At 40.9% G+C, this 16,596-nt stretch overlaps 1 protein-coding gene across 1 annotated transcript in view; it reads right to left on the reverse strand.

Annotated features, from left to right (window-relative positions):
- Positions 1 to 16,596, reverse strand: part of PAH (phenylalanine hydroxylase) — a 71,772-nt gene that overhangs the window by 21,272 nt on the left and 33,904 nt on the right. Inside the window, exon 4 of the mRNA XM_059186686.1 lies at positions 15,528 to 15,616. Within this exon, the coding sequence (XP_059042669.1) occupies positions 15,528 to 15,616 (89 nt within the window). The remainder of the gene's footprint in view (positions 1 to 15,527; positions 15,617 to 16,596) is intronic.

The following is a 16,596-nucleotide window of genomic DNA, read 5'->3' on the forward strand; positions in this document are numbered from 1 at the left end:
ATCTATACTTTTAATGCCATTCTGATCAAAATTCCACCGGTATTTTTCAAAGAGCTGGAGCAAATAATCCTAAAATTTGTATGGAATCAGAAGAGACCCCGAATTGCTAGGGAAATGTTGAAAAACAAAAATAAAACTGGGGGCATCACGTTACCTGATTTCAAGCTTTACTACAAAGCTGTGGTCACCAAGACAGCATGGTACTGGGATAAAAACAGACACATAGACCAGTGGAACAGAGAAGAGAGCCCAGATATGGACCCTCAACTCTATGGTCAAATAATCTTCAACAAAACAGGCAAAAATATACAGTGGAAAAAAGACAGTCTCTTCAATAAATGGTGCTGGGAAAACTGGACAGCTATGTGTAGAAGAATGAAACTTGATGATTCTCTTATACCATACACAAAGATAAACTTCAAATGGTTAAAAGACCTCAACTGAGGCAGGAATCCATCAGAATCCTAGATAGTAACCTCTTCGACATCAGCCACAGCAACTTCTTTCAGGATATGTCTCCAAAGGCAAAGGAAACAAAAGTGAAAATGAACTTTTTGGGACTTCATCAAGATCAAAAGCTTCTTCATATCAGGGAGATCATATGATAGTTGTCTTTCTCCGCTTGCAACATGGGGGCTTAAGTGGGTAGGAGAAGAATCAATGAAACAAGATGGGATTGGGAGGGAGACAAACCATAAGTGACTCTTAATCTCACAAAACAAACTGAGAGTTGCTGCTATGAGGGGGGTTGGGAGAAGGGGGGTGGGGTTATGACCATTGGGGAGGGTATGTGCTTTGGTGAGTGCTGTGAAGTGTGTAAACCTGGCGATTCACAGACCTGTACCCCTGGGGATAAAAATATATGTTTATAAAAAATAAAAAATTAAAAAAAAAAAAAGCTTCTGAACAGCAAAGGAAACAGTCAACAAAACAAAGAGGCAACCCACGGAATGGGAGAAGATATTTGCAAATGACAGCACAGACAAAATGTTGATATCCAGGTGTACAAGTTTTTAAAAAATCTCATCTACAGCATTTCTAATTTACAAACTTGACTAATTAGGCAGATATCAGGAATGATGTCCATGATAGAAATATACAACATCCACTAAATTCCTAGCCAATGGTATGTGTCTAGAACTGCTTCCTTGCTTCTTTTTTTTTTTTTTTAAACATTTATTTATTTGAGAAAGAGAGAGAGACATAGATAGCAGAAGCAGGGAGAAAGGCAGAGGGAGAGGGAAAAGCTGGGAGTCCAACTCAGGGATCCATCCCAGGACCTGGAGACTATGACCTGAGCTGAAGGCAGATGTTTAACCACCTGAGTCACCCAGGAGCCCTTCCTGACTTCTTAATAAACAAACAGGCACATACTTGGTGCTGTTGCAATTTTTAAAAATGCTATTTATTAGTGCTTGCTACGTGCCTATCTATGTGAGCTAGGGACTCATTTATCTCTAAGTCTTACAAAATCTCGTAAGGTAGATCAGTATGATTATCCACATCCTTCTAGAACAAACAGTGGCTCAGGGAAAGAGGAGTCAAGCAAAGATGAGGCCAGGGTTGAATCACCCAGTTTCATGTTCTTTTCACTACACTTCAGTAATTGGTAACCTTTGTATTAAGGCAAGGGATCAACGGAGAAACCAATCCAATATGTAAAAATGAAGATAATCATTTCTCCTGAGACACACCTGCAGGCAGCCTTTCCCCCAACAATTCATAAGCAACATATTTCTAAACAGTAAAAGGTATCCAAGAGTGCTTTTCAGGGTTAGTACAACATATCCTTTAGTCAGAGGTAAGCCCAATTGATTGAAAGAGCCTTTTCCATGCACTTTTTTCTAGGATTTCTATGGTTTAACGTCTTGCATTTAAGTCTTTAATCCAGTTAAGTTAATTTTTGTGAGTGGTATAAGATAGGTATTTAACGTGTTGGAGAGGATGTGGAAAAAGGGAAACCCTCTTACACTGTTGGTGGGAATGCAAATTGGTGCAGCCACTTTGGAAAACAGTGTGGAGATTCCTTAAGAAATTAAAAATAGAGCTTCCCTATGACCCTGCCATTGCACTACTGGGTATTTACCCCAAAGATACAGATGTAGTGAAAAGAAGGGCCATCTGTACCCCCGTGTTTATAGCAGCAATGGCCACAGTCACCAAACTGTGGAAAGAACCAAGATGCCCTTCAACAGACGAATGGATAAGGAAAATGTGGTCCATATACACTATGGAGTATTATGCTTCCATCAGAAAGGATGAATACCCAACTTTTGTAGCAACATGGACGGGACTGGAAGAGATTATACTGAGTGAAATAAGTCAAGCAGAGAGAGTCCATTATCATATGATTTCACTTATTTGTGGAGCATAACAAATAACATGGAGGACATGGGGAGATGGAGAGGAGAAGGGAGTTGAGGGAAATTGGAAGGGGAGGTGAACCATGAGAGGCTATGGACTCTGAAGAACAATCTGAGAGTTTTGAAGGGGCTGGGGGTGGGAGGTTGGGGTACCAGGTGGTGGATATTATGGAGAGCCCGTATTGCATGGAGCATTGGGTGTGGTGCATAAACAATGAATTCTGTTACGCTGAAAAGAAATTAAAAAAAAAAAAAGATATCTAATAGAAAATGTGCTTATTGTTAAGACTAAAATGCTTATTTATACTGGTCAAGCCCCTCCTTTTTTGAATTAGTGTACTAGAGAAATAAAATAAGGGGTTGTCTGACATAAAAAAAAAAAAAAAGATAGGTATTTAACGTTGTCCTTTTTGCATGTGATCATCCAGTTTTCCCAACTCCAATTACTGAAGAGACCATCATCCTTTCCCCATCAAGTGTTCTTGGCTCCCTTGTCAAATATTAGTTGACTCCCTATGCATGGCTTTATTTCTGGGCTCTCCATTCTGTTCTATTGATTGGTCTGTATGTTTTTATGCCAATGCCACACTGTTTTTATTTCTATAGTTTTGAACTATAATTTAAACTCAGGAAGTGTGATACCTCCCTCTTTGTCCTTCTTTTTCAGGATTGCTCCTTCATGTTGGTTTTAGCAAAGATTTTTCTGGATATGATACCAAAAGCACAAGCAACAAGAACAAAAGTAAACAAACAGGACTCTATTAAACTAAATTCTTCAGCACAGCAAAAGAAACAACCAACAAAATAAAAAGGCAACCAATGGAATGGGAGAAAATTCTGCAAACCATACATCTAATAAGGGGTTAATACTTGAAATATATAAGTAATTCATACAACTCAACCAAAAACTCTCAAAAACAAAATTTCCAAAAATAAAAAAAAAAAAAAACTCAGTGGAACTGAATAGATATTTTCCAAAAATGAAATACTCATAGCTAGCACTCAACACTAATCATCAGGGAAATGCAAATCAAAACCACAATGAGATATCACCTCACACCTGTCAGAATGGCTATCATCAAAAAGGCAGGAGATAACAAGTTTTGGCAAGGACATGGAAGAAAGCTAACCCTCATGTACTGTTGATGGGAATGTAAATTGGTGTAGCCACTATGGAAAACAGTATGGAGGTTCCTTAAAAAATTAAAAACAAAACTACCAATATGAGCCAGCCATCTCACTTCTGTATGTATCTAAAGGAAATTAAAAACATATATTGAAGAGATATTTTCTCTCTCACTTTCACTACAGCATTTCTCACAAGCCAAGGCAGATGTTGATTAAAGGGTACAGACTTCCAGCTGCAAGACGAGTAACTTCTGGGAATCTAATGTATGCACAGTTACTATAATTAATAATACTGTATAATACACTTGAAATGTACTGAGAGTAGATTTTAAGTATTCTTATCTCTTTCACACACATGTATACACAAATATTAAACATGTGAAGTAATCAAAGGCATTAACTAACCCTACTGTTATAAAACATTTTTCAATATATATGTGTATCAAATCATCATGTTATAACTTTAAACTTACAAAATGTGATATGACAATTATATCTTAATAAATTTGGAAAGTGAAGCATTCTACAAAAAAAAAATGACTATAATATGAATTTTACAAAGACAAGAGACTAGCATCATCACTATTGGATTTGCTTTGTTCCTTCCAAGCATTTTCCATAAACAATAACATCTGCCTCTTTAGCTTGCTCAGAGAGGAGCCTGCTTCTCCCTCTGCCCATCGTCTTGCTTGAGCTCCCTCTCTGAAAAATAAATAAATAAAATAGATCGGAAGAGGCATGTTTATAGCAGCAATTCCCACAATAGCCAAACTACGGAAAGAACCTAAATGTTCATCAATAGATGAATGGATAAAGATGTGATACACACACACACACACACACACACACACACACAATGGAATACTATGCAGCCATCCAAAAACTGAAATCTGGCCATTTGCCACGATGTGGATGGAATTAGAAGATATTATGCTAAGTGAAATAAGTCAATCAGAGAAAGACAATTATCATATGAGGAGTTTGAGAGGCATGGTAGGGGGTTGTGGGCGGTAGGGAGGGAAAAAAATGAAACAAGTTGGGATCAGGGACGGGGACAAACTACAAGAGACTCTTAATCTCGTGAAACAAACTGAGAGTTGCTCAGGGGTGAGGGTGTAGGGCTAGGGTGGCTGGGCTACAGATATTAGGGAGGGTATGTGCTATGGTGAGTACTGTGAAATACGTAAGCTTGATGATTCACAGACCTGTACCCATGCAGCAAATAATACATTACATGTTAATTTAAAAAGATAAAAAAATCACATCCAAAAAGATAAAATCAATCAATCAATCAATCAGGGCCTGCCAGCATTTCCAAAGAACCACAGGTGTGTGTGGTGTGTGTGTGTGCATGTGTGTGCGTGTGTGTGTATGTGAGTGTATATGTGTGCATGCATGTGTATATATATATATATATATAATCTGAGAATCTATAGCACAGAGTCTGCCATATAGAAAGAACTACAAACAGCTGTTGAAAGACAGAAAGAAGGAAAGAAGAGGGAGGGAGAGAGGGATGAGCAGAGGGAAGGAAGAAAGAATCTCTTTGCTTATTAAGATACATTTTGAGAAAGAGAGAAATTTAAGTGTTTCATGTTGGAAAATCAAAATCACCATAAACGTTTATTCCAAACCTATATCTCAAGATTCTATGATACAGTAACTACAAAGCATAGCTCTTCACATATCCTCAGAATACTAAATGGTTTTGTATCATTCATTACAGGTAGGGAGGCTTAGGAATCTAAAAACTTAAAACTACCCTTGGTGCACTTCTGCTGGATGAAGGTAAGTTGCCTTGGGATGGTACAGTCAGGAAACTGGACACCGTGATCTGATTTCCAAGTACCACTAAATGCACCCCTTTAGGAACCTTCCTATCAGACTAAATGAAGGACAAATCTCCATACTTAAAACTCAAAATATAAACTTAATGCTTGCCAGTCATTAAGGTTTGATCATCACAGTTCTCCTCACCTACCAGGCTTATTTAATTGTCATTAATAAATGGCTCTCTCCAGCCCCTAAGTGTATACATCAATTTACATTCCCATCAACAGTACATGAGGGTTAGCTTTCTTCCATATCCTTGCCAAAAGTTATCTCCTGCCTTTTTTTTTTTTTAATTTTTTATTTTTTATAAACATATATTTTTATCCCCAGGGGTACAGGTCTGTGAATCACCAGGTTTATACACTTCACAGCACTCACCAAAACACATACCCTCCCCAATGTCCATAATACCACCTCCTTCTCCCAAACCCCCTCCCTCCAGCAACCCTCAGTTTGTTTTGTGAGATTAAGAGTCACTTATGGATTGTCTCCCTCCCAATCCCATCTTCTTTCATTTATTCTTCTCGTACCCACTTAAGCCCCCATCCTGCCTTTTTGATTATAGCCATTCTGACAGGTGTGAGGTGATATCTCATTGTGGTTTTGATTTGCATTTCCCTGATGATTAGTGTTGAGTGCTAGCTATGAGTATTTCATTTTTGGAAAATATCTATTCAGTTCCACTGCTTATTTTCTTATTGGAATTTTTTGGTTGAGTTTGTATGAATTACTTATATATTTCAAGTATTAACCCCTTATTAGATGCATGGTTTGCAGGATTTTCTCCCATTCCATTTATTTAAAGTTTAAAATCAATTAGTCAATATACAGTACATCATTAGTTTCAGGTGCAGAGTTCAGCAATTCATCAGTCAATGCACTTTGTCTAGATAGTTGAAAGATATTTCCATTAGGAGGAAAAAAACCTTACTGCATATCCAGTAGGTGTCAACTCTGTGAAAGGGAATATACAAATGAAATAATGGAAAAAGTATACCAGAGTCTAACAAATGTTATGAAAATGAAAAACAGTAAGTGCGTTATTTTTCTATACTATTTATGTTTTGAAGTTTTGTAATGTAAGTGTATATTTCTTTTGTAATTCGTAAAAAAGTAAGAGTATTACAAATCCAAGTCAAACCATTATGAAGTAACAGAAGATTCACACACTGAGTTATATCAACACACACACACACATACACACGTAGTATACCACATGGATCTTCCATAGGGAAATTTTCTGACGACAGTCCTTTCCCGCTCAAAGTATCTAAGAAGTTCATTATCGGTCTTCAAGAAGCCCCCACTGGCCAGGATGCAAGGGCTTCTGTCCCTCAGTTACCAGTTAAAAAAAGCCGTGGCCTCGAAGTCCATGTCTTGGTGGTTTGGCCTTGTATCGGTTGGACTTCCAGATGACCACAGGGCCTCTGCAGCCATGCAGAGTACACTCTGAATTAAGTACACTCTGAATTAAGCTTCCCTTGATGATGACTAATCATCCTGTCTCAATTTAGACTAATAGCAGCAATTTCAGTAGCACTGCATGTAATTTATTTATAATCACCCTGTCTCAATTAAGCTAATAGCAGCAATTTTGGTTGCACTGCATGTAACCAAGTATGTTTTGACAGGAAAATATATTGTTGGTGAAGGAGGAGAGGGGAGGAGGGAGAAGAGGGGAGGAGTAGAAGGGACAAAATGGAGAGAATTTTATAGGGTGCAAAGTTATAATATCACCTGCTGTCTGCATGCAATCAACTTTCTTTAATCTCAGAATTGTTGCAACTTGGCTGTTGAAGTGTGTGGCTTTGTTTTTGTGGGGATTTGGGGGACTGGATATGGTAAAGTCTTCTGGGTATTCTAGACTGAGATCTTTATTTTATCATTTTTATGTCATGGCTGAGGTTAAACCTCAGAAATGCCATCTTTAGACTAGTAAGGAGAACAGGGGATTTCAAGTCAGACAGGTTGGGTGGCTTACTAACCCCAGTTACTAGGAGCTTGACTTAAGGTTAGTTAGTTAACTCTCAGAACCTACTTTTCTTCATCAGTCAGATGAGACTGTCAGCTACCTCAGAGTGTTGGGTGGGTTAGGTCAGATAACATAATCAGGGCACCAAATAATATTCTGAATCAAAAAATGATGTATTTGTACAAAATGGTGGGAAATCCAAAAGCTGAGAAATCTGGCTCAGAAGACAAAAAGGATAAATTCTGTAATGGGTCATTGAGCCCTGTCACCCAACCTTGAGCCTTCTAAACAAACAACATCTGTAGAATTCTTACCTTACAACTTCCATTTCATATATGCCAATAACGAGAGGCTGTTTGCATTCCATCGGTCCCACACCAGCTAAAGGAACCATGCACGGTACACGGGAGACAAGAGGTTCAAAGAGGTATAGTTATCTACCAATACCACCCTGAAGACACTGGCCAGAGATTTGCAAACCAATAGGCCAGGGCTGCACAGACAACAGCCCCACCTCTCGCCCACTCTCTGTTGCTGGCCTTGGCCACCACTAATAAGGCCAAGAAGTCTGTTTTGGGAAGGATTATTCAGATACCTGGTTGTCCAAGCCTATAAACTTGGAGTCATTGTTTTCCTTCAATCTTCCTTCATATCTGATAATCAACTTTTGTCCATTCTTTCTCCCAAATATCTTAAGTCTATCTTTTTTTTTTTCCTTTATTCTCACTGCTATCCCTTACTTTAGGTCCCTATCACTTCTTGCCTGGACTACCATAACTGCTTCTCAAGTGACCCTTCTTGGGTTCTCTCCCTGTGTCCCCCCTCACGCAGCCCAAGTAGATTTATAAAGCACTGATCTGGTGAGATTGTTCCCATCCTTAAAAACGTTCAATGGCCTCTCATCAGTTTTAGGATAAGGTCCAAAATTTTTACACAGTCCACAGGGCTTTGTGTGACTTGGCTCTGCCTATGTTTCTAACTCTGTGTAGAACTACAATTGTAGTTCTGCGTACTACATTCCAATTCATCCAAATTGGTCTTATTTTAATTCTTTAAACACATCATGTTTTCCCCGAATTAAGGCCTTCACACATGCTGCTCCCTCTTACTGGAATACTCTTAACCACTCTTCCAGACCAATAAACTATGACTTCACCTAAGGACAGGGGTTAAACTGAATTTTTAGAGACCTTTGCTTTTTTCAAAATTTTATTGGTTTTCCTCTATAATACAATTTCTCAATAACCTGAGTGTTTCTCTTTCCAGATAATCATTATGCTTGTTACTATCATTAAACTCAGGAATCTGTTTCAGTTATCATTGGATTTTCAGTGCATGGCATAATCATCATACTTCTGAGTAGGAGCTGTTAAGAATTATGCCAAAAAGTTAGATCACTGCCTAACAAGCTCACTGTACACTCAAGGAGTCTGTGTATTTGTTTGGTGTGCGATTTACTGCTTAGTAAGGCCCAAACTCTTAAGGTAAGATGCTGATTTATAGAAGATGGACAAGTAGCAAAATACTTATTTTATGACCAAGTTGCAAGTGACTTCTATCCAGTAGAAAAAGATACAGATGTAGTGAAAAGAAGGGCCATCTGTACCCCCATGTTTATAGCAGCAATGACCACGGTCGCCAAACTGTGGAAAGAACCAAGATGCCCTTCAATGGATGAATGGATAAGGAAGATGTGGTCCATTTACACTATGGAGTATTATGCCTCCATCAGAAAGGATGAATACTCAACTTTTGTAGCAACATGGACGGGACTGGAAGAGATTATGCTGAGTGAAAAAAGTCAAGCAGAGAGAGTCCATTATCATATGGTTTCACTTATTTGTGGAGCATAACAAATAGCATGGAGGACAAGGGGAGATGAAGAAGAGAAGGGAGTTGAAGGAAATTGGAAGGGGAGGTGAACCATGAGAGACTATGGACTCTGAAAAACAATTTGAGGATTTTGAAGGGGCAGGGGGTACGTTGGGGAAACCAGGTGGTGGGTATTAGAGAGGGTATGGATTGCATGGAGCACTGAGTGTGGTGCAAAAAACAATGAATACTGTTATGCTGAAAAGAAATAAAAAATTTAAAAAAAAAGAAAAAAGGAACATTTGTGGTTATGGCTTTATTGCCTTCTAGAATATTGATCACTTGTATAGCAATTTCTATTATCTTGTTCCAGCACTCAATTTTTCAATGATCATCCACACTTTGGTCTTGTAGCTTCCTTCACACCAAAATTGTCATCTGGCTGGTTTCCTCACTACCAATTTAATGAATTTTTGACAAATCTTGACTATATACCTGTATGACAGTTGTGTTGGAGGCTACGGCATGGTTGGAGTCGAGGACCAAACCAGGCCTTGACTTGTGTCTCCTTCAAAGTCTGGACATCTTGACAAGGGGTTAAGGACAGGAAAGTTGAGTAACACTGAGAGAGGGTCTGTGCTATGTGTCATGCGCTTGCCCACGTGACTTCCCACACCCTCTCCCTACAGAAGGGAACAATGTGGTCAGGGTCATGAATTCTTAGTTGGTCCTTGTTGTTCCTGTACCTCCCATAACCCACACCCTGGTTGATTGTCTTGCTAATGGCATTAGCCGAGACTACCTGGCATCATGAGGTTTGCTTGTAGTTGATGTAAACTTATTATAGAAACTTGCGGTCATCTGACGAGATACTGATGTATTACTCCTTCTATTGTGGTCTGCCTTATAAGTGCTTGTAAGATGTGGAATAAAATCGGCACTGCTGGACATCCTCCTCAGTGTCCCTCCTGTCCCCATCTCTTTGTCTCTTAATTTCTTTCCACCATCCTCTTACCCTCACATTTCCTGATCAATTTGTCGGCTGACTGTGACACAGTTGTTTTTAACTTTTTGAAAATTATGCTTTGACAGAGCAATTTAGGAGGAATGCAACAAGTCTTTGATGACTGACATCCTTAGAACAGACTCTAATGGGGCCCACGGTTGGAGAAGTTTGAATGGGAGAAAGGAAGAGAAGAGAAGCACTAGAAATATAGCTGTGCTCTTGGGAAGGGCAAGTCTCTTCCTGGAGAGAATAGAAACTCAATATCTATATCTGAAAGACGGAAAAACAGTCGGAAAGTTCAGACAGTAGAAGAAAGGACAATTGAGTTAAGTAATATTTTCTTCCCCAGAAAGCCCCCCAGTGCAGATCTTCAGCTTTAGACACTGGTGTAGGCACAAAGGGATCTGGAATCGGGAACTCTGGGCTTAAGATCTGTGTGGCAGAGGCTCTCCAAGATCTGTGTCTCATCCTTCTTTCAGAGGACACTTCTCAACCACTTTTCTCAGTCTTCTATGAAGCTCATAGTTGCCATGTGACTAGGCTACATTCAGTGAAATCTGAGGGAAAGAGATGAGTCCCCTACAGACCTGGCCCATAAGACCTGGGAGTGATTCTCACTCTATTTTCCCATGTGCTGGCAGAATGAAAAGGGCTTTGAGGACTTGGAGAAAGGTGCTGACCTTAAGTGGAAAGGGCTTAGTCTCTAAAAGACTGTGTGGAGCAATTTCCTTATGGACCTATGCTAGAAATAACCATCCAGTGGGCTAAGCCATGGAGCTTCGGGGATTGTTTTATAAGCCGTTAGCCTACCCTAGTTGTTAGAGGGCTCAACTCACATTTTCCTCTTTCCAGAAGTCCTCTCTAACCATTCCAGTCCGCAGTGACCTTAGAACTGATAGCACATGCCAAATGATTCACTAAACCATGATTAAACCTGGTGTTTAATCATGTACTTTTGTGTGTTATGACTTAAACCCAAACTGAGTTCCATGGAACACTACCATTTAAGATAATGTTACTAGGTATTCCAAGAAAAGGGAGCTCCATAAGGAAAAAAGTTTGATGGGCATTAAGTTGAAAGAGTCTCATGTTTGTAGGACTTGCCAAAGCCCCTAATGAGATAAACAAGGCTTACATATGCTTAAAATGGGGTTCAAGAATATAGTGTTTCTCACTTTGATAGTGAGATGATTTTTTTTTTTTTTGTAGATTATAGTTTGGGAAGCATGTCTATAACCCTTTCACGTGTGTGTGTGTGTGTGTGTGTGTGTGTGTGTGTGTGTATCTCTATATTTATATAACTATATCTTATGCCTTCTATGAGGTTATAGTTCATGAGGAAGTGACTTTATTTTTCTCTGATGCTCTGTGCTCAAAGTTTAAAACACCACACACACAGTTCTATAGTATCAGCATTAAAAACTTGGCCTGGGGAAGAGGTAGGTAGAAGGTTTCAAGGAGGCCAACATATGAGTTGGGCCTTAGGAAGCGAATAGAGGTTTTTGCGGCAGGGATAGAGCACATGAGAGGAAAAGGAAAAGTATCCCCATGAAGGAGACCACACAGACAGTCCCACCGAGGCTGGGGAATGGTCAGAGAAAAGAGACTCAGTTTTAGAATGGAAACCAAACAGACCACTTGGATTCTGCCTGCCAAGCAACTGTACAGTTTACCACTTAATAAAGTCTTAACCTATGAGCTGTAAAGTTACAACCCCGTCACGTCTGACCCTCCCCTTGGGAAAGAATAGATACCACTCCTCCCTGTATTCCCACAACCGGAGGTCCCTGAAGGATAGGGGTCATGTCTTATGAATCATTTCAGCTCCTGTTCCTTTACATAGCCTGGGACCCAGCTCACGGGGCTTCCTGTCTGAGATTTCTCCTCTGAATGTGAAAACACAACCCTCCCAGGATGGCTATCATGCTTAAATTTTTAAAATGCTGGTAAGGCATTTAGCACAGTGACCGGCCTACAGTCTATGCTCAAGAAATGCGAGCTGTGGATATCACTTCCTTAGTAAGTGTCTGGGGTAGGGGGGAAGGCAGAAGGGAAGGAGAGAGGGCAAGACACTGGCGACAAAAGAAAGGCCGAGTGGAATGCAGTGATCCTGTTTCATTCTCCCACTTGGCGAAGGCTGGGAGGGAAATGCCCTTGACCCTCTGTTGCAGGAACAACCCTTCCTTGGCTGCATTTCTCCGAGTGGTTGTTTTGGAGGCTCTGAAGTGAGATATTGAGTTAAACTTCAGCGCACACTGCCAAGAGCAGGGGAGCGGACTGCGCCAGGGACAGAGAGGAACAGAGGGTCCTTTGGGGAAGAACACCCGCCACTCCTCACGCTGGCAGCCAAGGCCTGTGTGGCCTGAGGGAGTGTGGAGAAGCACTCCGGAGGGTTTACTCTGTCCTTGGCACACGGGTTCCCAGGCTCTCAGGAAGGAACAGAGAGAGCCTGGCCTCCTCCGCGGGAAGACCGTGTACCTGACAAAATTGTTCAATTAGGATAAAGTTCATCAGAGCGAGAGGCCTGGGAACTGACAATGTGGGCTGGGGCTGCAAGAAGAAATGAAGTCCAGGGAATCTGAAGACCAGCTCATCTGCGTGAGGGGACACAAGAATAAGAGGAGGGAAATGTCCGCGTCTGTGACCTCTTCCCTCTTTCCTCTCTGCCCCCAGCGAGCAGCAAGTGTGGCCAAAGGAAGGGTCTTGGGTCCTGCCAGGAGGCCTAGAGACTGGTATGAGGAGGAAACACTCTGATGGGCCAATTCCATGGGCTGGGTCAACGTGGCCAGATGATTTTTTCCAGAGGAATGATCGCTTTGCAGACACTTTGCTCCCAAGTCCCACAGCCAAAGGCCTGTGGAAGGGGATCTGGGGCCTCTCCCAGAGCACGTCTACGGCCCCCCAGGAGAAGGCTGTACCATCCCCAGGAATGATACAGCCTTGAATTGGGATGAAAATCCTCCAACCTCACCTTTAGTTTTTCAGGGGAAAGGTACTAAGGTGTATATAGATAAATATATATACACACACACACATATGATACTGAAATATGATTCCGAGCCCGAGCTAAATAGTTTCACAAGTGAGAATCAAGGAAGCTATGGGACATCCTCGCCAAGATGCGCAGGCCAGATAACTACTGTAATAGGGAGACTAGAAACATGTTTGCCATTGGGGTCTGCTTAGGAAGTTACGGCAATGCATACAAAATTGTATATAATAATTTTATGATATACATAATTTAATCATTCATATTAGTGTCTAAATAATAGAAGGAGAGGCAGGGGAAAGACATGGGGAGGAGGAAGGAACATACCAAAATTAACACCTATTATTTCAGGACAGTGTGAGAATAGGTGATTTTTTCCCCCCCCTATTTGACATCTGGGTGTCAGGAGGGAATTCAACTTTGTTTCTGTTAATAAAATGGTTTCTCATAGTAAAAAAAGAAATGCAGAATACCACCAAGAGGAAAAGAGAAATAACTGGAATCATGGATTATCTTCTTTTTTTTTTTTTTTTTAAGATTTTATTTATTTTATTTGACAGAGAGAAATCACAAGTAGATGGAGAGGCAGGCAGAGAGAGAGAGAGGGAAGCAGGCTCCCCGCTGAACAGAGAGCCCGATGCGGGACTCGATCCCAGGACCCCGAGATCATGACCCGAGCTGAAGGCAGAGGCTTTAACCCACTGAGCCACCCAGGTGCCCCATGGATTATCTTCTTTTCCTTCCTCATGCTTCTCTGTATTTTAAAGTCCACTATAAGGGATTTACAATTTGAATGAGAATAGGCAACATGTGTTCATATTTTTAAAACCAGCCTACTCCAGAAATAACTCTCTCTTTGTCTCTGAGAAAGCTCTGGAATTTCTGCCACTGGCTGGACATTTGACTTCTGGCTCTGTGAGCACTGGGTTAAGAGTCTTAAGGCCCAAAGATTAACACAGGACTTTAGAAAAGTCATGTACTCTCACTGGGCCTCAGCGAAACTATCTGTAAAATGGGAACATCTGCTTTGCTTACTGCAAAGAACCTTTGTGAAGATCAAGTTCACAACTTATACAACTGTAAAGACCCACAGAGATGTAAGAAACAGACTCCAGATGAAATGTAGACACTCTCACTGAGTTACGCTAAACCACTGTAAATGAAAACAGCTTCCAAGTCCTTTAAAGATTAAGAAGCCATTTGCCTGGACAAAAAGTAAGTGATGGGCCATATGATAGTGGCCCTTTTCACCTAAGGAGGAAGGCAGACCTGGCACTGGCCTGAGTCCTGCTTCTCCCCGGAATCCTCCGCCCCACAAAAAATAGTGATTAGGGGCGCCTGGGTGGCTCAGTGGTTTAAGCCTCTGCCTTCAGCTCAGGTCATGATCTCAAGGTCCTGGGATCGAGCCCCACATCGGGCTCTCTGTTCAGCGGGGGAGCCTGCTTCCCCCTCTCTCTCTGCCTGCCTCTCTGCCTACTTGTGATCTCTCTCTGTCTATCAAATAAATAACTAAAAATCTTAAAAAAAAAATAGTGATTAAGTTCCCTCACCCTGGTCTTTTCAGAAACCAGTGGGGGACCTGCTCCCCTGCCCACCAGACACAGGACATGGTTTGAGTACTTTGTCTGGTACATCGGAACTTTACTTTTCTTTTTATTACGTTTTAAAAGATTTATTTATGCATTTGAGAGAAAGAGAACAAGCACAGGGAGGAACAGAGAGAAACTTTAGCAGACTTCTTGCTGAGCTCAGATCGGAGCCTAGTGCAGGGCTGGACGCAGGGCTTGATCTCTTGCCTTTGAGATCGTGACCCTGAGATCCTGACCTGAGCTAAAACCAAGACCAGATACTTAACCGACCATGCCACCCAGGGACTGCCCCCCCCATCAGACCTTTTAAAATCTGGCCCTCACACCTAATGCAGCAGCCAGTCATTTCAAAATATTCTGCATTTCAAAATATTCCGGATACTTTCAGGACACTCAACTTTTGCACAATACTGTTCCCTCAGCTTCTTCTCAGGTTTTAGGATCCAAGTCCAATGTCACCACTGCCCTTCTCTACCTGGCAGAGTTGTTAGTGGGTTACTGTGTCTCAAGCTCCTGACTTAAACCTGTACAGTTGTATGAAAACCGAAAGAAAGAAGATTTACTTATATGAGTGTGTTTGTGTATGTGTGCATACATACATACACATGTATACATATAAACAATAGTTTCCAGAGGCCAATCTATATTTGCACCAATAATAATAACAACCATGCTAACTATGGCAGTGATGCTGTATAAGAAGAGAGCCTGCAAATGTCTGTCCTACAAGCAAACAAATGAAGACACGTTGCTGGGGATCAGGGAGTGGAGTAGGGTCAGGGAGGGGAGGACTGGAAGGGTCTCGTGGGAAGGGGCACCAACATGGGGGACTTACAGGATGGTCTGCATCCAGTTCTGCTCCATAGCTGAGAATCTGATTGGCAAATCTGTCAAGCTCTTGGATGGTTCTTGGGAACCAGGGCACTGGAACAGAAAGGGCAAAATCCTGAGTGGAAGATCGGCAGGACATGGCCAAAGGTCTCAGCAAAGACAGAAGCATGGATCAGCCCCAGTTAGACAAACCACTGGGGGTGGGGGGCACGTAGGGCCCCCTATAACCCCCTATTTATTCAAATGTTCCTTGGAAACTAATTTTTTAAAAACTTTCAGTTTTGTTGAGGTATACCTGATAAATAAAATGATAAGATATTTAAAGAGCACATCATTGTGATTTGATACAGGTACACAATATGAAAGCATTTCCCCATCTAGTTAATTAACACACACATATTTATCTTTGGCAGTTAGTAAAAACATTTAGGTTCTAATCTGTTAGCAAATTTCAATTATATAATATAGTGTTATCGCCAACGGTCACCATGTCTTACCCTAGATCCTCAGAGCTTACTCACCTTTTAGCTAAAATATATCCTTTTACCAGCCTCCCCCTCTTTTTGCCAGCCCCCAGCCCCTGGCAATCATTTACCTACTGTTTGTTTCTGTAAGATTGGTACTTTTTTTTTTTTTTTTTTTTTTAGGTTCCTTATATAAGGGATACCATGCATTATTTGTCTTCCTCTGTCTGGCTTATTTCACTTAACACCTCAGAAACGAATTTTAAAATATCTTGCCAGACATATTCTCTTTCCTGAAGATTTCCTCTGAATTATCTCAAAATTTACCTAGTCTAGTGGGGTGGTTTTTGAAGATTTTCTTTAGTAGCAGAGTATTTCTTTAGTAGTATGTAATCCCAGAATATACATCAGATAAAACCAGAGCTGTTCTCTTTTATACAAGGATGAGCCCATGAGACCCTATCTTTCTATCAAATATAGCCCTCCCAAATATTCCCAGGCATCATCCTGGCAGAATCTTTTGATGCCCAAGCCAATTTGAAAGTCATGGATGAAACAGAATGGAGTCGGGCAGCTTAGGATTTGACAGTATCTTGTAGCACCTAACGA

This window comes from Mustela lutreola, chromosome 8, assembly GCF_030435805.1.
Source record: "Mustela lutreola isolate mMusLut2 chromosome 8, mMusLut2.pri, whole genome shotgun sequence".
NCBI classification, from domain to species: Eukaryota; Metazoa; Chordata; class Mammalia; order Carnivora; family Mustelidae; genus Mustela; species Mustela lutreola.